This window comes from Equus quagga, chromosome 13 (genome assembly GCF_021613505.1).
Source record: "Equus quagga isolate Etosha38 chromosome 13, UCLA_HA_Equagga_1.0, whole genome shotgun sequence".
Classification (NCBI taxonomy): Eukaryota; Metazoa; Chordata; class Mammalia; order Perissodactyla; family Equidae; genus Equus; species Equus quagga.
This window is the reverse complement of record NC_060279.1, coordinates 87,447,299-87,470,786: the sequence shown is the minus strand read 5'-3', so window position 1 is coordinate 87,470,786 and position 23,488 is coordinate 87,447,299. Positions and strand designations below refer to the sequence as shown.

Below are 23,488 nucleotides of genomic sequence, written 5' to 3'. Positions count from 1 at the left end.
TGGCCATCAGAGCTACGAGGCCTCTTAGCCCCACTTTTCCAATTTAAAAAAGAAGATACCAAGGTCCAGAGTGGACAAGCAAATTGCGCAAATCACACTGGTGCCCTGTCTTATGCAACGTTGTCTGCACTGGGAGCCACTTCGTCAATCTTTGTGAGCCCAGCATTCATTGAGCTTTGAGATGGGAAGCTTACGTTAATCCAAGAGGGGAGAATTATCACCTCTTCCCATGAGGTGAGGAGGGAAATATCATTCATACACTCTTTCAACAATCATCTACAATGTGTCTTCAGGTTTCCAGTAAAGGGGAGAATATGAGAAATTTAGTCCTTGTCTTTGAGGAGAGCAGCATCTTGTTAGGGGACAGGTTACCTGACAATTCCCGCACATAGGGTAGCAGGCTGCGATGGGAAAGCACAGGCTAGGGTGAATGGGGCTCCTGCTCTTCTGGACTGGAAGGTGAGTCTCAGGGAGGACTGGGCCACGTAGACATGGAGGTGACTCTCAGGCAGTCACAAGGGATGTGAATTCCACAAGTGATCCAGGTACCCTGGGAATTCCTGAACTCTCAAGTATCATGTTCTCAATTCCACTCACTTTCCCACTGTGCTGTAGATTCTCCATGAACTACCAAGTTCTGTGCTTTGTTTGTGACCAATCCCATCTGATCCAGGCAGAGTCTGGCCACTGCCCATAGCGAGCACTCCCACCTGGCTCCTGGGGATCCCTTGGAGAAGGCTATTGTGCTGTCCATGGTTCTGATTCACAGCTGAGTGCTGACTTTGGAGAGGTCTGCAGCTCTGTGGAGGGGCCTGATCACACAGCACAGGAACCTTATGTCTAGAGCCAGGAGGGTCAAGACATCAGATGTGCTGGGGACAGCTTTGATCTACCTCAGAGGAGGAACGCTGAGGAGGAGAAGATCTCTGCTTCTCCTCCTTGAACTTCTGGAAAACCTCAGGAATGTCCTATGGACAATGCCAGTCTGTTGTCACCAATCTGAGGGCAGGGAAGATAAAGGCTCTGTGCAGCTCTTTTAAATATCTCTTCCCATTTCACTGTGCCAACATCCCTGAAAGAGGGAGGTGATCACTCTCATTAGATAGAGGAGGCAGATGACACTCAGACAGATGAGGAGCTGTCAGAATTATTCTCCAAAGACAACCCCAAACAATTTTGCCCCTCCTTTATATAAACATGGCACTCCTCTCATTACAAGATGGAGTTTGTTATTATTTTCTCCTCCTCTTGAACCTGAATTGGGATCACGACTGCTTTGACCAACAGAATGTGGAAGACAGGATGTTCTGAGACTCATATATCTCAGACATTAAGAAGACCCGGCAGCTTCCACTCTGGCCTTGCAGATTTTTTTTTTTTAAAGATTTTATTTTTTTTTCCTTTTTCTCCCCAAAGCCCCCCAGTACATAGTTGTATACTCTTCGTTGTGGGTCCTTCTAGTTGTGGCATGTGGGACGCTGCCTCAGCGTGGTTTGATGAGCAGTGTCATGTCTGCGCCCAGGATTCGAACCAACGAAACACTGGGCTGCCTGCAGCGGAGTGCGTGAACTTAACCGCTCGGCCACGGGGCCAGCCCCATGGCCTTGCAGATTTTTCTGGGCATCTGCATAAGCAATTCATGGGACTCTGATGGAGAGAGATGCTACATCGAGGAACCCTGGGGGGTTAGACTCCAGCCCCAGTCACCACCACCATCCCAACCTGACTGTCTGAAATTTAGAGTGAAACTGCCCAGCTGGGCTCTGGACAACTTAGAGAACCATGAGATAGAATAAAATGGTGGTTTGGGCCACTGAGTTTTAGGATGGTTTGAAGGGAAGCAACAATAAGAGAAACAGTAGTTTACACAAATAATAGCTAATAGGGAGAAGGCAAAGTAAGAGGTTTACTCACCTGATGAGTTTTTCCACATACTCTATTTAAAGAATGACTTTTAAATGGTAATTTGAAACCTTCAGTGAAGATGCCTGTGGAGGATTTGCCAGGCTGGATCTACATTTCCCTGCACACCCTTCCCTATTTGCTTTCAGGTTAAAGTTGTTCACAAGAGAAGGGAGAAGTTGAAGTGGCAGCCACCAGGCTCTGAGGGTCAATGGAAGAGCAGATCCTATTGTAGCCCTCACACATCATCACTTATCTGTTGGTTCAACTCGCTGGTGTGAAATAACAGCTGCTCAAGTGGTGTAAGAATTGTGAGGAAGTTTAGATGAGCAAAATGAGATTACTGACTGTCTCCAATGGAAAACTATGCATTCTTTAGCGCAAAGCTTTCTGGAGTTATCTGATTCTAGGACTTCATTGCCTTGAACGATTTTACAATGCTATAAGTTTAGATAATTAATAGTAATGAAAATAGCTCATGTCCACAGAGATGCACATTCTGTCCACTGAGAGGCCACTTGAGTCCCCCCATCTAGCCAGTTTCACATGCATTCACAAATTCATTTCAACATCCCTTTACTCTGTGCTTCTTCCATTTCTGCCTGGGTCTTGCATTAAGGAGTTAAAGAAATCAAGGAGTTGCTGTTCAATGGGTATAAGTTTCAATCATGCAAGAAGAATAAGTTCTAGAGATCTGCTGTAGATCAGAGTGCCTGTGGTTAACTATACTGGACAGCTAAAAATTGGTGACGAGGGTAGATCTCATGTTATGTATTTTTGTACCACAATAAAAAATATTTAGCACGTTTTCATTTTATATGAAAGCCATGACTTTACCTTTTTAAAAAATTATCATTTGACAGAATAAATGAGAAAAAAATGTATGTGCCTGTACTTGTGTTGGCTTTCTGTTTGTGGTGTGTTCTAGTCAGTAGAAACAACTCCCCCTGGGGCAAATAAGATGGCTCATGTAACACCTTGGCTAAACTTAAAGGATTTTGACTATTTCCATTTGGGGAACTCAGAACCACTGGAGAGTTAGAAGCAAAAAAGGGAAACCATTGGGATTTTAGAATTTACTCTGGCTCCTCTGTGGAGAATAGACTGGAGATGGGCACAGAGAAGGTGAGAAGACAAGTATCCTCATCAGCGTATATTAGTTCCAACTGTATAAAGTGAGTCCTTGGAGGCAAGAATTTGTGTCTCTCACAAGGACTGTAGACTTGCTTTGAACACCACAACAATAAGTTACATATTAGGTGATGGGTATGTGCCAAATGATAGGTTTCCCAACTCTACATACAGGTAAACACACAAGTAGCAGAATCTTACATAAAGCACTCTTTTAATTATGGTAAAGGAACTTCCATATATATATATCTTTCCTCTTCCTGCATCTACTCACTCACGAACATTGGGAGTAGGTTGGGAGAATGGAAATGAGAGGTGAACAAGTTTATTTGTTTGCTTTTCTGTGTAGGGGCAAGAGCAACTCATCAAAGTGCTTCCTTAATGTGCATATGTGGGTTAGGGGTAGGGAGAGAGGTTTAGGAGACAATGATCATGATGAACCCCGTGTCTGGCCCTTCCTTCTGGGGTCCCATGTCCAGGACCTTCCCCTGTCCCAAGGGGCAGGGAACTCAAATTTTCCTCATTCATCCATTTCTAGAGGCCCCCAGCCCTACTAGGAAAAACAGGAATGAGTTCGGAATCCCTTTGAACCTGTGGCCCAGGCAGGTGGGGCAGAGAGACATCATCCATGGGAGTGTCAATGCCTGAGTGAACAGGGGAGATGGGAGAAGCAGCAGAGAGAGGAGACCAGCACCACCCACTCCTGATTGTCTATTCCTCTCTTGGCTTCAACCATCCCCACATCTTTGCCCTCCTGGCACCAAAGTTGGCTCAGGTCCTTCTGCAGAGCTGGGAGGTATTTGACCTCAAATCCTGACTCTGTTTCAGTACCACGAACAGCACCAGATCCCTCAGGGCCTTTCCCTCCTCTGCCCTACGTGATTGTAGAATGATGACTCTGGGAGTGATCAGCTGGTGAATGCTGTCCTGTCATGTGGGGGTTTCAGATGAGGAATTACCTGGGGAAGGCCCTGATCACCTGATGCAGCAGATCCTGGAGAAACCATAGGGGAGGAGGAAGCTGGTGACAAGTGGGCACTCCTGAGCAGGGTGAACCCACAGGTCACACATAGGGGAGTGTTGGGAGGGCATGAATTTCCTGTTTCCAGCCCTATCAAGACCCAGACTTCCTGCTGCTTCAGGATTCTGGGGCTCTGGACAGCCTGGGCTGGTAACTGCAGCAAGTGTCTGGGCAGAGTTGGGATGGGAGCCCTTGAGTGACTGGGAACACCTAATGAGAGACCAGAAAGCTCCAGACAGAAATGTGGGAAAACCTGTCCCAGACTGAAAGTGAAAATCAGTTCACATGGAGAGAGACAGCATTCCTGTGACAGCATCCCTGCAGGGATGGGTGGCTCTCAGTCTGGGGGGGAGGGCTCAGTTACAAAATTTTTTAAAAATAGTTTATTTCTTCCAAGGTCTTGCAACAGTTGCAAAATGCCATAAGGACACCCTCTTTGAGTGATTGACATTCTCTTACCAGTGATACCCTGAGACTGGCTTTGTTATTCCATCTAATTACTGTGAGGCACTCCCCTGGCTATACTGGACAGAACCCAATCCCAAGCTAACACCTGTAGAGGATAAAGAACACAAATCTGAGGATGGCGGCACATCGTGGAAGTACTGGCACACTCCTGACCAGCATCGTTGACCTGGGATGTTACCAGGCCCTTCCACAGGCTCCTCCCACTCTACACTGGGGACTTGCCTAAGGTCTCCATCCACCAGGAGACACTCTGGCCCCTGGGGAGTCCCAAGTAGGGAACTGGCGCTGTTCGTGGTGCTGAAGCAGAGTGGGATTTGAGCTCAGGTACTTAACTCCCAGCTCTGCAGAAGGGCCTGAGCCAACTTTGCGTCCAGGAGGGTAAATATATGGGGATGGATAAATCCAGGAGAGGAGCAGAGCATCAGGAGTACCTGGTGCTGGTCTCCTCTCTCTGCTCCTTTTCCCACCTTTCCTGATTACTCTTGAGCATAGTTTCTCCTGTGGATGATGTCTGTCTGCCCCACCTGGCTGAGCCACAGGGTAAGGGGATGATCTTGCTAATGCTGTTTACTGGCCTCTGTACTCTTCCTTCAAAGAGATTGCTTCATGCCAGCCTCACCAAACAAAACAAAACAAGAGCTCTGAAAGTGAGGAGGCTGGTCTTCACATTTGACAAAGGAGAAAACTGAGAGTCAAGGTCAGGAATATCAGACACTATGCCTGGATTCCTTTCTCCGGTTCTGTCCACTCGCCCCAGTACCTCTCAGCAGGAGAGGATAGTCTCAGGCCTTACAGGGAAGGTAAGTGCTTCCTGGACACTTGTTTCTGGCTGCAATCAATCCTCCTTGTTGGTGGCATTGGACTCACCTGATATTGTCAGAAAAGCTCCCTTTTCATCCAGGAGAGCAATGAGCCTTCTTTGCTGCCTCATGTCTCTTGGTCTGGATCTGGGAAATGGTGAGTCTGAGTGCCCTTACTCTGTTGAGTGGGGAATCGAGATGTCCTGTCTCTGCATTGTTCCTCTACTCTTGGGGTCCAAAACCAGTTCACCTTCTTCTTATCACCTTCCAGAATTCTCTTTGGTTGTCTCTTGCACCGTTTACAGGGTTTATAGTTGTGAACAGAGGGGAGAAGCAGGGAACCGTGTGTCAATGACATCTTGTCTGGATTGTAAGTGTAACCATCAATTTTCAACAGAGGGGTTGACCCATATTACGTACTCTGACAGTATCATAAACATAAGTCTGACTCAACTGTCCCTTCTGGATGTAGGGAATTTTGGAGACTACAAATCAGGTAATTTTTACACTGCACCAGAATTTTCATTTTGTTTAATTAAGGACCACTTTATGAACTTATAGCGTAGTGCTTTGTCTCTGTCATGCTTTGGGTGCTGCTAGTGAATTGTAGGGTATTTTTGTTTAAATTTATTTTTGTTAAAGTTAAAACGTTAACTATTTTAGGAGAAGGATTATGAGCTCCTGCTTCCCTCCGCCTTCTCAATCCTGACATCTATTTCTGAGCTCATACTGAAGAATAAGGTGTTAGCCAGATGATGACATGGTGATGGGCCTTCCTGGAGGAGTGATGTGTCTGCACAACGACAGTAAGGAAGGCACCAAATGTGGGTACTTAGAGAATGACTTGAGGGATTGATGGCTTAGGATGTGGCAATGGTGAAGTAGAGTAAGATTAAGAACAACCTAGTTAGAGGTCAGAAACACACATCCCATGGGCTGCCTGATTTTGTATATGAAATTTTGTTGGAATGCAGCCATGTTAATTCACTTGCAGATTGTCCATGACTGCTTTTGTGCTACAAACATGGAGTTGAATAGTTGCAACAGAGACCATATAGCTTGCAAAGACAAAAATATTTGCTATCTGACCCTTTACAAAAATAAATTTCCTGACCCCTGTCTTAGAATGTCAAGTTTAGAAGATTGTAAATTATTCTTTTGAGCTCAGGAGCTAGAGAAGTATTTTGACTGCAGTCAGCTTTGAGTTTTAGGAAATTTTCTAAATGCTAATATCTGACTTTGCCTATATCAGGACCAGTAGGAGGCAGGCAAGATGGAAAAAGAAGACTCACAAGTGGAGAGAGATGATACTGGAGGTCAAGCCAGGGCAGAGATCCGGAGGGCTTTGAGTTGAGAGTGAACTGACATGTGGCTGATGTGGTGTCTAGGACAAAGCATACCCAGCCTCTGGGTGAAATGTTACTGGGGCCTTTCTGTTCAAGGGAAAAGGAACCAAGCTGCACCAAAAGCTCATAATGTATCAGGACTTCTGCTGGGTGTTTTCCATAAGTACTTTTATTTAATCCTCACAGCAACTCTATGAGTTAGGACTTCTTATTTCACAAAGCAAGAAACCAAGACATAGAAGAGTAAGGTGGCTTGGCTGATGTTCTACTATTAATAAAAAGGCATGGATTCAATTCCAGGTCTCTCTGATTGCAAAGCCTAACGTAGTTCCAGTACAGCAGGAAAATCACATACCATAGTTTATAAACCCACTGCCTATGGAGATGTTAAGTTTCCAAAAACCACCCTTTGGGTCCCCCTTCCTCTAAAGGATATGGATGCTCTGGCTGACACTGAGCTCTGGTTGGTTCCTCACTGGGTCCTGTGGGTGCCCTCCTGAGGATTCACTCTGTTAAAGCTGATGGAAGCATAATGCAGCTCATGCTCCACCTCAAAGGCAGAGACCATCCCTGTATCATTTGTAGTGTCAGCAGGACTGTCTAACTTGGACCCTTGCTGGTGACCCTGTGTGGAGAGAAAAGAAGGGCATCAGAGTAGAGCACTGAGGGAGGGGCAGGGAAAGTCAGAGAGGGTCCATGAAGTGAATTTGATTCTGAGATGACATTTATTCCGTATTCCAGTCTTTCATCAAACATTTCTTAAGATCCCATAAATATATAACAACAACAAATCCAGAAAATATAGTACTTATTGGTTGCTTTCAATTCTACTGAACACTCACACAGACCCATGTAGAAAATACTATTATTTTACACAGAAAGAAATTAAGTCTCAGAAAAGTTAGATACTTCCTAAAGTTACACAGCTACTGAACACGGTTTTTCTGAGTTCTCATATGTGCCGGGCACGGGATACCCAGGAAAGTGTTTATGAAAATCTGCTTCTCCTCCTGTGTGTCTGTCCTTTACTCTCACACTACTACCAAATTCACAACTCTTCTTATGCCAGATGTGTGGCCTTTCTCCCACCCAAACAAGGAATTCTCTGTGACACCAGCTTGGAGTCGTACAACTGAACTCAATTCTGACACTATCTACTTGGAGATAGCATCAGACCCACAGGTTAAGGGCTCAGTTCTACAAGATTCCCACCATGTGCAGAGGCCAATTTCAAGTCTAGGCCGTCACTTGTGCTTCTGACCAACCTACTATAAATTGGAGTTTCCCATGGCCCACACCTTGGGTTCAATTAATTTACTAGAGTGACTCAGAGAATTCAGGAAAACAGTTTACCAATTGTGTAACAGCTTATTATAAAAATATATGATAAAGGACACAGATGAACATCCAGATGGAGGAGATGCATAGGACAAAGTAGGTGGGAAGAGGTGTGGAACTGCCATGCTCTCTCTGAGCACATCACCCTCCCAGCACCTCCATATGTTCAGCAACTTGGAAGATCCCTAAACCCTATAGTTTTGAGATTTTTATGGAGGTTTCCCCAAATATGCATGATCAATTTTTAACTACATTTACACCCCCTCTCCAGTATATAGAGAGTGGAGTCAGGGATGAAAATCCCCTTCTAGGAGCCAGCCAAGAGTCACTTCATTAAAACAAAAGACAGTGCTCTCACGCAGGAAGTTCCATGGGATTTAGGAGTACAATCTTTTCTTCTGCAGACTCATTTCTCAGATCTAGATTTACTGCAACATTTCTCAAGAGTCTTTCCACTTCTTCTCCTCCCATTCTCTCTTGAACTCACTCCAATCAAGATATCTGCCTTTACCAGGCTACCAGATTTGCTTTTGTCATGATCAGCTATGATACCACTTACCTAAATTTAAATAGCCATTTCACAGAACCTATCCTATTGGACTTATTAGCATTTGAAACCAATGATCACTCTCTCCTTCTTGAACCTCTATCTCCCCTTGGCCACTAGGATGCAACCCTACACTCTCATGGTCATTTGTTCTTCCTCAATGGTCTTCTTGTTGTTTCCACTTTATCTCCCTGACTCTAAATGCTGGAGTGTCCCAGGTCTCCGGCCATGGGCGTCTTCTCTCCTTTCTCATTTCATCCACTATCAGACCTCGATGTGGAGGAATCCCAAAACTCTGTCTCCCACATGGATGTCTCTCCTGAGCTCCAAACTTTTGCCAACTCTTTGTCATCTTCACTTGGGCATTTCAGAGTTACCTTAAACTTATAGCAACCAAAACAAAATTTGATACCCTCTTGAAATATACTTGTCCTGAAAAATTTTCAATTTCAGGAATTGGCAATTTAATTCTTGAAGTTGCACCAGGCGACCACGTTGGAGTCATCTTTGATGTCTACAAACATTTATGGACATCCTTGACCTCTGTGGCTGTCTATGGCTACCTATGGAAATCCATGGCATAATCTTTGACACAAATGACTATCTGTGACATCTATGGAGTAATCTTTGACATCCATCATTGTTACCCTGGACTAAGTCTGTCTTATAGACTGAATTGTATACCCTCAAATTCATATGTTGAAGCCCTACCATCCAGTGTGACTGTATATGGACACAGGGACTTTAAAGTGATAATTAAGTTTAAATGAGGGCAGTAGGGTAAGGCCCCAAATGACTTATATCCATAGAAGAAGGAGAAGAAGAGACACTAAGGATGTGTGTGTGCAGAGAAAAGATCATGTGAGGACACAGCAAGAAGGTAACCACCTATAAAACAAGGAGAGAGTTATCAAGAGACACCAACCCTGCTGGCACCTCGATCTTGGACTTCCAACCTTCAGAACAGTGAGAAAATAATCTCGATAGTTTAGCAACCCAGTCGATGGAAGCTTGCTATGCAGCCCCAAGCAAAATAATACAGTCTGTATCATCTCTTGCCAAGACTATCTGAGTGTCTTCCATATCTAGTCTCCTCTCTTCTACCCTATCTTGCTACAGGATCTCTGAACACAGCAGCCGGAGTGAGCTCAAGAAAATGAGTGTCAGTTCATGTCTGTGATAATAGAATATATCTTCCCCAAGTTCCTGTTTTAACATTTGGTTGTTGACCCCGTTTCCTGATAATAAATCCCTTGTAATGTCCGGGGTGATAAAAGTGTCTTTTGTTCTAATGAGGTGACTGCAAATGCTCCTGGATATGGTTGGTCACTGTAAAGTCCAAATCATGGTTAGGACATTGGAACTTTCAGCCCCATCATCTACCCTCCAGAAAGGGAAGAGAGGCTGGAAATGGTGTTAATACTCTATCATGTCTACATGATGACGTCTCCAAAAAGTTCCAATAGTATGAGGTTCAAGGAGCTTCCAGCTTGGTGAATACATGGGGGTACTGACAGAGGGATGCTCCTGGAGAGGGCAGGGAACCTCCTCGCTCCTTCTCATTTGCCTTGCTCTATGCATCTCTTCATCTGGATGTTCATCAGTGTCCTTTATCACATCCTTTTGTAGTAAGCTGGTTTACAGGAGGTAAACAGTTTTCCTGAATTCTGTGAGCCACTCTAGCAAATTAATTTAACCCAGCCAGGGAGTCATGGGAATCTTCCATTTCTAGCCAGTTGGTCAGAAGCACAGGTGACAAGTTGGATTTCAGATTAATGTCCGAGGTGGGGAGGGGGACAGTCTTGTGGGGACTGTACCCTTGACCTGTGGAATCTGATGCTATGTCTAAGCAGATAGTGTCAGAGTTGAGTTAAGTTGTAGGGTGCTCAGCTGGTGTCACAGAGAATTGCTTGGTGTGGGGAAAAACCCCACACATCTGATGTCAGAAGTGTCAGACACCAGAAGTGCAGTGTCCTGTGTGAGTAGTAAAGGAGGCACATACAGAATCCATCATTCTTCTCAAAATACCTAAGTAACGTGGTGAACTGCAGGATCCAGCGATATTCGCAGCCTCCGTGCCTCTCCATCCTCATTCCTTCTCCACCATTAGCCACTCACCACCCCCACAGAACTCTGATTTAGGAACACTGTTTTACTTGTTGTTTCTCCAACACATCAGACATGCCCCAGCCTCAGAGCCCCAGTACTTACTACTCCATTTGTTTAGAGCCCTCAGCGATCCTCTCTCAGGGCTCACACCAGATTCTTCACATTCTGCAGGTGTTTCCTCAGAGACTCCAGCCCCAGGACTGTCCCTCCCCATTTGTCCATTTCATTTCCCTCCAGAGCACTCATATTATGTACATTTTCGATACTCATTGGTTCATTATTTTCATCTCCCTACCACCAAAGTATAAGTCATTGACAGCATGGACATTTTTTATTTGTAGCACACGTACTTGCAAAAATACAGATATTACCCAAGCCCTCAGAACAATCAACAAGTGGAAGATAGCAGTTGAAGGAGTAGATGAATGCACAGGTGACTGCTGACCATGTGCTCAAAAACCCACAGCAGTGTCAACATTAATCAGAGTTAAATAAATAAATGAATGAAATTCAGAGCTAAAAGATGAGCAGGAGTAGGACAGGCTGATCAGGGCATGTGAGAAGGAGAGGATAGCCGAGCAATGCTCCTGGGATGCAAGAATTTTACTTGCTTGAGGTGAGTGAGCAGGCCAGTGTGAGAGGAGCGAAGGCCTGAAGGTGACTTTTGTTTTCCTGCCCCAAATGCCAGACCAAGTTGTTTGGATGCTCATCTTTTGGTAGTGTGGAGAAGCAGTGCATTTCATCATGGAGGTAATGCTAATCTGCTTGGGAGGAGAGATAGGTGGGCTGTGCAGGATAAAGACTACGAGGGACATTCAGCTCAAAGGGAGCAGTTGCATTAAGTTACATTCAGAAGAAGCACAGACAAGCTTTGCAGTATATGGGTGCAGGAAGTGTTGATAGAGGACTGGGGTGGGACAAAGCCAGGTCTCTGGTTAGGTATCAGGGACAAGAGTGCCACCGGTGAGATGGAGAGCCGAGCAGGAGAAGTATGTTTGGGCATGTATTAACCATGTGTTGCTGATTTTTGATGTATCAGGCCTTCTAAACTTGGAATTTCCCCTGCGAGCACTAGTGAACTTCTAGAGATAGGAAAGGACTTGCCTGCAAGCTTGCCTTTCATATTGCAAACCAACCAGCCCAAAGCTCACACCCCAATCACTTCCTGTATCAAATCTTACACTCCAGACCATAATCCTGCCCTAATCAGCAAGGGTCAGTTACCATACAATGAGGGACAGCCCCTACAGCCCAGAGCCTGATGAAATTATTCAAACTAGCCAGTCCTAGACCTGCTTACCCTGCCTCAGCTTGCCTTTCCCCCGGAAACCACAATAAATGCTTCTGCCCACTTTTCCTCCTCCCTCCCTACGCTTCCTGACCAACACTGGTATTTACTTCCGTGGCCCTGTGTGGTGTGGCATTTCCCCCTCCTCTTGAGAACTATTATTAACAACTGTCTTTCCATCTATTGGCCTCACATACCTGAACAGTCACACATTGCTTAACAACAATGGATATGTTCTGAGAAATGCATCCTTAGGTGATTTCATCATTGTGTGAACACCATAGAGTGTGCTTACACAAATCTAGATGGTATAGCTTACTACACACCTAGGCTATATGGTACTGATATTACGGGACCACCGCTGTTTTTACAGTTCGTTGCCAATTGAAATGTTGTTATGCAGCCCATAACCGTAATAATAAAACCTACATTTTCAAACAAGCAGGAGGTGATGAGCTTATTTCTTGACATGTTTAATGGAGTGTGGCTGTGGGCCACCCTGGAGAAACGTGTTCGACAGAGTGTATGCTAGGACTCCCACATCACTCACCAGGGAAGCTGGTCCCATGGCAGAGTGGATGTCATCCACGCCCACTGTTGTCCTGGCCACTTTCTTCTGGCAGGTCTTCACTCTGATGGGAGACATCAGGGTCTCTGACACAGGTCACTCTTTTGAAGCTTGAGTGAATGACTAAGGTAGGTTAATCGAGGGCAGGGTGAGCCCAGGAGCCTTCATAACAAGACCACCTCCCATGCTCCTGGACATCCTGAACCAGGGCTAGGAGCACACTCATGCCTGGCTCAGGGGCTAGCAGCTGGATTCTCACCACCACCCTACACCCCGCCCTTGTTCTGAGCCCCCACAACTCCTCCAGGTCCCTCCTCTCCACGTCTTGACCCACACTCAACCCAGCTCACATGACAAAGATGAGGTAGATGCAGAGAGCTAGCAGTGCAGTGACACCAGCTCCCCCAACGATCCCCTGAATCAATCCTGCCCTGGTTCCTGGTTCCCCTGCAGACAAGAGAGATTGGGGTGAACTCCAATCCTGATGAGCTGACTTGTGTCCTCTCCTCTTCAGCATGTAGAGAGGGGCGCCCCTCCCCTCCCATCCAGGGTTCTGCCTCTGGGTTCTCCCACCCATCACAGGATCTCAGCTTTCTCCAAAAGGATATGTTCCACATGACACCTCCTGTCCAGCCCCACACTGCTGTCCAACAAGCTCCATCTCTTTTAGGACCCAGATTTTTCTTCATCCAGTGTCTCCCTGCAACAGCCCCCAAACCTCACTGCAGCAGAAGCGTGAGGCTCTGGGCTTTGAGGTCATTCCAGAGAAAGAGACACACACACATAGAGCCCTATGGGTTGCTGAAAGTCTATATCCTTCTTTACTTCCAGGAAGGGTGTCTGAATCTCCTCTCCTGTCCTCCATGGGTCCCATTTCTTAGGATCAGAGGTGTCTTTCATGCCTCCAGAAGGGGGTCGAAGCTGGATTCTCAGGTCAGACCCAGACATCTCTCCTGGCCCTGCCTGGCTGTGTCTCTTGGGAACCCAACATCTAGGGTGAGAGTTGTTGTGCCTCTGGGCATCACCTGTCAACAGTTGGATGGGCACTGATGAGAAAGCCCCAATGGGACTCACTGTCCAGTGAGGGGACCAGATCCATCACCCATGGGAATAGAGCAGTGGGGGGAGCTGAGCTCCAGAGAGAGGTCAGGGTGAGGGCAGGAGATTGACAGTGAAAAAAGGGCCCAAAGAGATTTTGGAGGCTTTGAAACTACTCTGTATGAGACTGTAAAGATGAATTTGTCATTTTACCTTTGTCAAAACCCATAGAATGTACAATACCAAGAGTAAACCCTGGAATCTTGTCAAGATGACAGTGTAAGAAGACTCTGAACTCATCTCCTCCCACGAACACAACCAGGTTACAACTATTTTTGGAAAAATTACCCTGGATAGAAAACTGAAAACTGGATAAAAAGAACCCCCACAACAAGTCCTGACTAAGGTGGAAGGGGCAGAAATTCCTGCTGGAGAGACAAAAGTCCCCTTTGGGAGCAGCAGAGTTTCTCAGATGGCCAGACAGAAGCCACCCTAAGGTACGCAGCCCTCCCTGGAGGAGTAAGGTCTGGAGCAGGGGCCAACACCGCTATAAATATCCTTCAGACTCAGCACAACTGAGATGAGGGGATTACTATCTGGCTTCGCTGGCTATTAACTGCAGTGGGGATACCCCCAGAAAAGCTATCCCACAAAAGCCGAAAAGAGCCGTGTCTTAAAGGGCCCACACACAAACTCACTTTTCTCAGCAACCTAAAATCACCAGGGAGAAGGCTGACAGTCCTTTGAGAAAAGAGAGAGTCTCTTTTTTGAGAAAAGAGACTCACCTAGTGGGCTCTGGGGCATGTTGGTGAGAGGAGAGACTTCTCCAGAGACTGAGACATTGGTGGGGGCCATTGTTCTGACCTGGTCCAGGAGTGCTGACTCAGACCCGGGCTGACACCATTGAGGCTCTTCCCTTGGCCTGATAGCCCAGAGGGCTGCCACACCCACTAGAGCACAGATTTAATCTAGTTCAGCCTGGGCAGGCAGACCACCCTAGGGACCCACCCCACCCAACAGCAAGCCCTCAGGCTACTTGTCAGCCTGAGTTGACTGGTTGCCTTGATCCTCTACAGGCAGGCAAGGGTGGATGCCTCTGTGGGGCAGGGCGTATATGAGGACCAGGTGAACTGTGGGAGGCATTGGTTGAGAGGTGGGAGCCTCTGCAGTGGGGCATTGGGGTATGCTCCAGGGGGTTGGGAAGTGTGCACGGACCAGGAATGTATTGACAGTGTGTGTGGTCCTGAGGGGGTTGCGGCTTATCAGCAGCAGAAGACCTGTGCTTCACAAATAGCCATAAAAATAATCAGCCCCACCTTCCAAAGCCTGAAACAACTGAGTGCTCGGTGCATAGGGCCAGCCCCACTCAGCTGTATTCCTAAGAGAACTGATAACAGCCTTGTAGGCCTGAGGCCTATAGCAACTGTAAGCCCCTGAGCCTAGCAATCAGCTACACTGGGTACCTACTCAATTAACAGGAAAACTGTAACAGGAGTGTGCCGTTAGACCTTATAGCCAACAGTGCTGAGGCTCCCCAAACTGGAGTTACAAACAGCTGGCCAGGGAAGGAAAGACTAGACTCCCTGGGTACCTGCATTAAGAGCAGCCCTGCCACAGCAGAAGGACACAAGTAGCCCACAAATGGGTCACTCCTGGATCTTTTGGACTGGTGATGAGAGGGAAGCACACTGCTGGGCCTCAAAATGCATCTCTTACATAAGGCCACTTCTCCAAGATCAGGAGACATAGCCAACTCACCTAATACATAGAAATAAGCAAAGAGAAAGAGTCATAATGAGGAGACAAAGGAACGCATTCCAAGCAAGGGAATAGGACAAAACCCCAGAAAAAGGACTCAATGAAACAGAAATAAGTGACCTACCCAACAAAGAGTTCAAACAAAATCTCATAAGGATGCTCACAGATATTAGGAGAAGACTGGATGAACACAGTGAGCTCATCAACAAAGAACTGGAAAATATAAAAAAGAACCAATCAGAAATGAAGAACACAATACTGGAAATGAAAAATTCACTAGAGGGACTCAATAGCAGAGTAGAGGATACAGAAGAATGGATCAGTGAGCTAGATGAAAGACTAGAGGAAATCACGGAAGCAGAACAGAAAAAAGAACTAGACAGAACGAGAACAGTCTAAGGGAACTCTGGGACACTATCAAGCATACTAACATTTGTATTATAGGTGTACAAGAAGGAGAAGACACAACTAGAAGGACCTGCAACTAAGATATACAACTATGTACAGGGTGGGGGCAGTTGGGGAGATAAAGCAGAAAAGAAAAAAAATAAGGAGAAGAGAGAGACAAAGGGGCAGAAAATTTATTTGGAGAAATAATAGATGCAAATTTTCCTAATCTAAGGAAGGAAACAGACACTCAAGTACAGGAAGCACAGAGAGCTCCAAACAAGATAAGACCAAAGAGGCCCACACAAAGACATATTATAATTAAAATGTCCAAAATTAAAGATAAAGAGAGAATCCTAAAAGCAGCAAGAGAAAGGCAACAAGTGACATACAAAGGAAAGCCCATAAGGCTATCAGCAGACTTCTCAGTTGAAGCCCTATAGGCGAGAAGAGAATGGCATGATGTATTTAAAGTGCTAAAAGGAAAAAACCTACAGCCAAGAATACTCTATCCATCAAGGTTGTCATTCACATTGGAAGGAGAGATAAAAAGCTTCCCAGACAAGCAAAAATTAAAGCAGTTTATCACCAAGAAACCAAGCATTTCTACAAGAAATGCTGAAGGGACTTATTTAAGTGGGAAAGCAATGACCACAAATAGGGATAAAAAAATTATCAAAAAAATAACCACCCCCCCCAAAAAAAAACCTGGCAATAAAATCACTGGTAAAGGTAAAAATATAGTAAATGTAGCAGATCAACAACCTGTGAAGATAAGATGAGGTTTAAAAGACAAATGTACTAAAATTACCCATTTCAATGACAAGAGGGTAATGCATAGACACACACAAAACAAGAGATTACATATGATTTCAAAAACATAAAACGTGGGAGGAGGGGAGTGAAAAAGTAGAGCCTTTAGAAAGAGGTCAAGCTAAAGAATCTATCAACTCGATATAGACTGTCATATACATAGAATAGTATATAGGTTCCTCACAGTCATCACAAATCAGAAACCTATAATAAGTAAGCAAATAAGTAAGACAAAAGAAATCAAACATATTACTAAAGAAAGCCATCAAACCACAAGGGAAGAGAGCAAGAGAAAAAGAAAGAACAGAGAAGAACTACAAAAACATCCAGAAAAAAATAAGTAACAAAATGGAAATAAATACATATTTATCAATAGCTACTTTAAATGTCAATAGACCGAATTCTCCAATCAAAAGGCATAGGGTGGCCAATTGGATAAGGAAATAAGACCCATATATATGTTGCATACAAGAGACATGCTTCAGACCTAAAGATACTCACAAACTGAAAGTGAAAGGATGGAAAAAGATACTCCATGCAAATGGCAAAGAAAAGAAAGCAGGGGTAGCAACACTTATATCAGACAAAATAGACTTTAAAACAAAAACTGTAACAAGAGACAAAGATGGGCACTACATAATGATAAAGGGAACAATCCAACAAGAAAATATAACACTTGTAAATATCTACACACCCAACATAGGAGCACCTAAATATATAAAGCAATTATTAACAGACATAAAAGGAGAAATAGACAGTAACACAGTAATATTAGGGGACTTTAACACTCCACTTACACCAAAGGAGAAAACATAAAATTCCTGGAGACAAATGAAAATGACAATACGACATGCCAAAATCTATGGGATACAGCAAAAGTGGTTCTAAGAGGGAAGTTTATAGCAATTCAGGCCTACCTCAACAAACAAGAAAAATCCCAATAAACAACCTAAAAGTACATCTAAAGGTACTGGAAAAAGAACAAACAAAGCCCAAAATCAGCAGAAGGAAGGAAATAATAAAAATCAGAGTAGAAATAAACAAAATAGAGACTAAAAAAAATAGAAAAAATTAATGAGACCAAGATCTGGTTCTTTGCAAAGATAAACAAAACTGACAAACCCATAGCTATACTCACCAAGAAAAAAGAGAGAAGGTTCAAATAAATAAAATCAGAAATGAAAGAGGAGAAATTACAGGGGACACCTCAGAAATACAAAAGACAATAAGAGAATACTATGAAAAGCTAGATGCCAACAAATTGGATAATCTAGAAGTAATGGATAAATTCTTAGAAACATACAACCTTCCAAAACTGGACCAAGGAGAAGTAGAAAATTTGAATAGACCAATCACCAGTAAGGAGATTGAAACAGCAATCAAAAACCTCCCAAAAGATAAAAGTCCAGGACAAGATGGCTTCCCTGGTGAATTCTACCAAACATTCAAAGAAGACGTAATATTTATCCTTCTCAAACTGTTCCAAAAATTGAAGAGGAGAGGAAGTTTCCTTACTCATTCTATGAAGCCAACATTATCCCGATATCAAAACCAGACAAGGACAACACAAAAAAAGAAAATTACAAGCCAATATCACTGATGAACATCAATGCAAAAATCCTCGACAAAATACTAGCAAATTGAATACAACAATACATTAAAAAGATCGCACATCATGATCAAGTGGGTTCCATTCCAGGGACGCAGGGATGGTTGAACATCTGCAAATCTATCAATGTGATACACCACATTAACAAAATGAAGAATAAAAATCACATGATCATCTCAATAGATGCAGAGAAAGCATGTGACAAGATATAGTATCCTTTTATGATAAAAACTCTAAATAAAATGGGTATAGAAGGAAAATACCTTAACATAATAAAGGCCATATATGACAAACCCACAGCAAATATCATTCTCAATGGAGAAAAACTGAAAGCTATCCCTTTAAGAACAGGAACCAGACAAGGATGCCCACGGTCATCACTCTTATTTAACATAGTATTGGAAGTCCTAGCCAGAGCAATTAGGCAAGAAAAAGAAATAAAAGGGATCCATATTAGAAAAGAAGTGAAACTGTCACTCATTGCAGATGACATGATTTATATATAGAAAACTCTAAAGAATCCACTAAAAATCTGTCAGAAATAATAAATGAATACAGTCAAGTCGCAGGATACAAAATCAATATACAAAAATCTATTGCGTTTCTATACACTGACGAAGTAACAGAAAGAGAAATTAAGAATACAATCTCATTTACAATTGCAGCAAAAAGAATAAAATACCTAGGAATAAACTTAACCAAAGAATTGAAAGATCTGTACACTGAAAACTATAAAACGTTGAAAGAAATTGAAGAGTACACAAAGAAATGGAAAGATATTCCATGCTCCTGGATTGGAAGAATTAACATCGTTAAAATCTCCATACTTCCTAAAGCAATCTACAGATTCAATGCAATACCTATCAAAGTTCCAACAGCATTTTTTCACAGAAATAGAACAAAGAATCCTAAAATTTATATGGAACAACAAAAGACCTCAAATAGCCAAAGGATTCTTGAGAAAAAAGAACAAAGCTTGAGGTATCACACTCCCTGATTTCAAAATATACTACAAAGACATAGTAACCAAAACAGCATGGTACTGGCACAAAAACAGACACACAGATCAATGGAACAGAATCGAGAGCCCAGAAAGAAACCCACACATTTATGGACAGCTAGTATTCGACAAGGGAGCCAAGAGCATATGATGGAGAAAGGAGAGTCTCTTCAATAATTGGTGTTGGGAAAACTAGACAGCCACGTGCAAAAGAATGAAATTAGACCATTACCTTACACCATGCACAGAAATCAACTCAAAATGGATTAAAGACTTGAATGTAAGACCCAAAACCATGAAACTTGTAGAAAAAAGCATAGGCAATATGCTCTTTGACATCGGTCTTAGCAGCATATTTTCAAGTACCATGTCTGACTGGGCAGGGGAAACAAAAGAAAAAATGAACAAATGGAACTACATAAAACTAAAAAGCTTCTGCACAGGAAAGGAAACCATCAACAAAACGAAAAGACAACCTAACAATTGGGAGAAGATATTTGCAAACCACATATCAGATAAGGGGTTAATATCAAAAAAATACAAAGAATTCATACATCTCAACAAAAAAACCAACAACCCAATTAAAAAATGGGCAAAAGATATGGACAAAGAAGATATATGGATGGCCAACAGGCACATGAAGAGATGCTCAACATCATTAGCTGTCAGGAAAATGCAAATCAAAACTACAATGAGGTATCACCTCACTCCGGTCAGAATGGCTATAATTAACAAGACAGGAAACAAGTGTTGGAGAGGATGTGGAGAGAAGGGCACCCTCGTACACTGCTGGTGGGAGTGCAACTGGTGCAAGCACTATGGAAAGCAGTATGGAGTATGCTAACCCACTGCTGGGTATTTACCCAAAGAACTTGAAAATACAAATGCATAAAGATACTTGCACCCCTATGTTGATTGCAGCATTATACACAATAGCCAAGACTTGGAAGCAACCTAGGTGTCCATCAAGGGACGAATGGATAAAGAAGATGTGGTATTTATACACGATGGACTACTACTCAGCCATAAGAAATGACGAAATCCGGCCATTTTTGACAACATGGATGGACCTTGAGGGTATTATGTGAAGTGAAATAAGTCAGAGGGAGAAAGTCAAATACTGTATGATATCACTCATAAGTAGAAGGTAAAAACAACGACAAACAAACACATAACAACGGAGATTGGATTGATGGTTACCATAGCGGAAGGGGGGAGGGGGGAGGGCAGAAGTGGTGATTAGGCTCACATGTGAGGGGATGGACCATAACTAGTTTTTGGGTGGTGAGCATGATGTAGTCTACACAGAATTCGAAATATATTGTGATGTACATTTGAAAGCTATATAATGTTATAATCCAATGTTACTGCAATAAAATAAAATTAAAAAAAAGAGTAAACCCTAAGGTCAACTATCAACTTTGGATGATAATGACGTGTCAGTGTCGATTCAAGGGTTGTAACAAAGGTACCCCCTGGTGGGGATGTTGCTAGTGGGGAGGCTGTGCATGGTGGGAACACGCAGTGGGTATAGAGGAAATCTCTCTGACTTCCTCTCAAATTTGCTGTGCACCTAAAACGGCTCTGAAAAATAAAGTCTGCTCAAAATCCCCCTAAGGCCTTCAATGACTAGAGGAGATAAAGAGCACATTTAGCATGGGCAGGGAGGAAGTTGTGGGTCATCCGGGCAAGATCAGTGTTGGCGGATATTGGAGGAAGAGGCCTGAGGAGGCTTCTCATGTCTAACCGCAGCCTCCCACTCCAGCCCCACTATCTGAGCTCTGGAAGTCCAGCCCTGACTCGACTGGGCAGAGACCCCACTCCAGTCAATGTCCCATGGAAGGGGGCTCCTTCCTACCTGTGCCATCCCCTAGGCAGGCACTGATTTCTGGGTTCTCTGGAGGACCTGGGAGGAGAAAAGAGGATTCCTCCTTCAGTGGGGAGAAGGGGTGAGATAAGTATAGGTGTCCCACACACCCTGCAGCCACAGGAACACAGTAAAGCCGGGCTTCTATCCTTCTAGGTCCCCCACTCAGCTAGGTCCCCTGGACAAATGAAGCAAGTGTCCCCAGCCTGGCCCTCCTGCCCCCTTCAGACCTTCAGCGACCCGGCCATTCTGACCAAGCACTCACAGGTGACGTTGAGCTGGATGGTCGTTTCCACAGTCACACCAGCCTCAGGGAACTTCACCTGACAGGTGAGGTTGGTGCCATGGTCCTGGGGCCGTGGGGTGAGGGTGAGCACTGAGGAGAGGTGGGTCCTGGGACCCAGGGAGGTGAGGGCAGCTGATGTCCAGGAGAAGATGGGGGGTGTGCCCCGCTCACAGGCCCAGGGCACAGAACAGGTCAGGTTCCTGGGGTGACCGGATTCCAGGGTTCCCGGGATGAGGATGTGGGGTGTGTTGGTCAGGGCTAGTGAGGAGATGGGGAGACACGGGGATTAGGAGGGAGGATCTGAGGTGCAGCCCTGAGAGATGCCTCAGGCTTTGGTCCAGCTCCTCCCTCTGAGCCCTGACACACTGCACCCCCAACCACTCCCAGGCGCGGAATCCCATCTCAGCCCTGCCCCTTGATCCCCATGGCCTTCCCCTGTGGCATTTCCTGGAGCCCGATCCTTACCCGTCACATGCACAGTGAGATAATTCAATCTGGAAGCCCTTTTTCCCCTTCCTCTCTCCACCCAAAAAAAGTATTTTCCAGCATCGCTCCTCCTGGCGTCTCTGATGTCCAGGGAGCAGTTGTAGGTCCGGGGGTCCCCAAGGAGTTGGAAGCGGCCCTGGGTCTCCTCCTGTGCTTTACGAACTGGGTCATTTGTGGCCACTGGAGCATCCCGGTTGGTATCAGCCCCTACCCGGAACCAGTAGCCATGAGCTGGGGCAGAGTCAGTCCAGGAGTACTGGGGATAGTAGATGGTGCAGGGCACAGAGACGCACATGCCCTCCTGCACAGTCACGGATTCCTGCACTTCCAGTAGGTATCCGTCATACCGAGCCAGGGACCCTGCCAGGAAAGGAGGGTCAGCCACAGACCTTGCTTTGCCCACGCCCTCTCCCTTCAATCCACTCACCTGCCCACAGCAGGGGCAGCAGCAGCAGCATCTCTGAGATGGAGGTTTCTGCGCTTTTTGCCTATGTCTGAAATGAGAAGGGGAAGATGAGTGGCAGCCGGCACTGTTGCGAGACCCACAGGAAGCTGCAGAGGAGCATGTGACCTCTGCGATTCAAACAAAGAACCAGAGGCTTGAGCTCATCCACCCTCTGCACAGAGTGGGCAGACACTCCAAGGCCCAGAGACCCCGAGACCACCCAGAGGGCAGTAAACAAGGAGCAGATCCCGTGTCCTCTCCCCATCTTGGGGCTTCCCTCCAGCACCAGAGTCTGCACAAGGACCTCTGATGATATCTAAGGAGTGGGAGATGGTGAGTCTCTGAGGGCCTCCCGTGTGGGGTGCTTTTCTGAGCACTGTTTTTACACCAGGGAGCTGGTTGCTCCTGCTTGACCCTGGAGGGTCACAGCCTCATCGAGGGCCCAGGTGGTCAGTTGTGCCAGGTGTAGGATTCTTTAGGGTCTTTGTAAGCATCCAGGACAGCAGAAAAGAAGGGGATCCTAGGTGACGTGAAGGCAACAGCTAAACATCCATTCATTCCTTTATTCATTCATTCATTCCCCAAACACTTAGTGAGCATCTCTGGTGGGGAGGCTGGAGACAAGAAGGGAGACTAGGTTCATGCCTGTGAGATGCTCCTCACCCAGCAGTGTCACTTCCTCCCAAACACTCAGTCTTGTTGGAATTCAGAGCTGCAGTCACTGGGCAGTTGCCTGTGTGTCCTGGAAGCATACTCAATATTTTCTAAAAGTTTGAGTTTGGGAGCTTTCTTTTACTTTTTGTATGTTAATTCTTGAAGTTACATTGGCATATTCAAAATAAAACCATGGTGCATCTTCACGTAAAACAAAAGGGGGACTACATGTTCTAGGGGCCAGTTTAGAGGAAACTTCTTTTCCCTGAATGGTGTTGTTCAGTGATGTGTGGACTGGTCTCCATTTCCTTAGGAACGCTCCTGTGCCACATTTAACGTACGTTAAATATATTTGTACGCAATTTCTTTTGTCAATAGGTCGGTCTGGTGTTACAGGGATGCAATCGAGAACTTACAAGGCCGGAAGGAAAATATTGTCTCCACTCTGTGGATTTCTGGCCTCCAAAGCAGTGAGAGAATATGTTTTTTTAGACACTGAGTGTGTGTTCATTTGTGACAATGGCCCCAGGAAGCTAATCCAGGTGGGAAATCAGGCAGATGATGTCTTCAGGGGGAACACAGAGAATAATGGAGAAAAGCTCTCCTTCATTGACCCGTTCCTTTGCA

General features: G+C 44.9%; 1 protein-coding gene across 1 annotated transcript; it reads right to left on the bottom strand.

Annotated features, from left to right (window-relative positions):
* Positions 1–6,819: 6,819 nt before the first annotated feature.
* LOC124251212 (myeloid cell surface antigen CD33-like) lies at positions 6,820–22,275 on the bottom strand. Its single transcript, XM_046683800.1, has 7 exons — positions 22,190–22,275; positions 21,742–22,122; positions 21,256–21,534; positions 20,982–21,029; positions 12,869–12,965; positions 12,501–12,582; positions 6,820–7,293 (listed from the first exon to the last, which is right to left on the bottom strand). Exons 1-7 carry the CDS (start codon positions 22,218–22,220, stop codon positions 7,141–7,143), a joined length of 1,071 nt encoding a protein of 356 aa, XP_046539756.1. The 5' UTR covers positions 22,221–22,275; the 3' UTR covers positions 6,820–7,140.
* Positions 22,276–23,488: the final 1,213 nt, after the last annotated feature.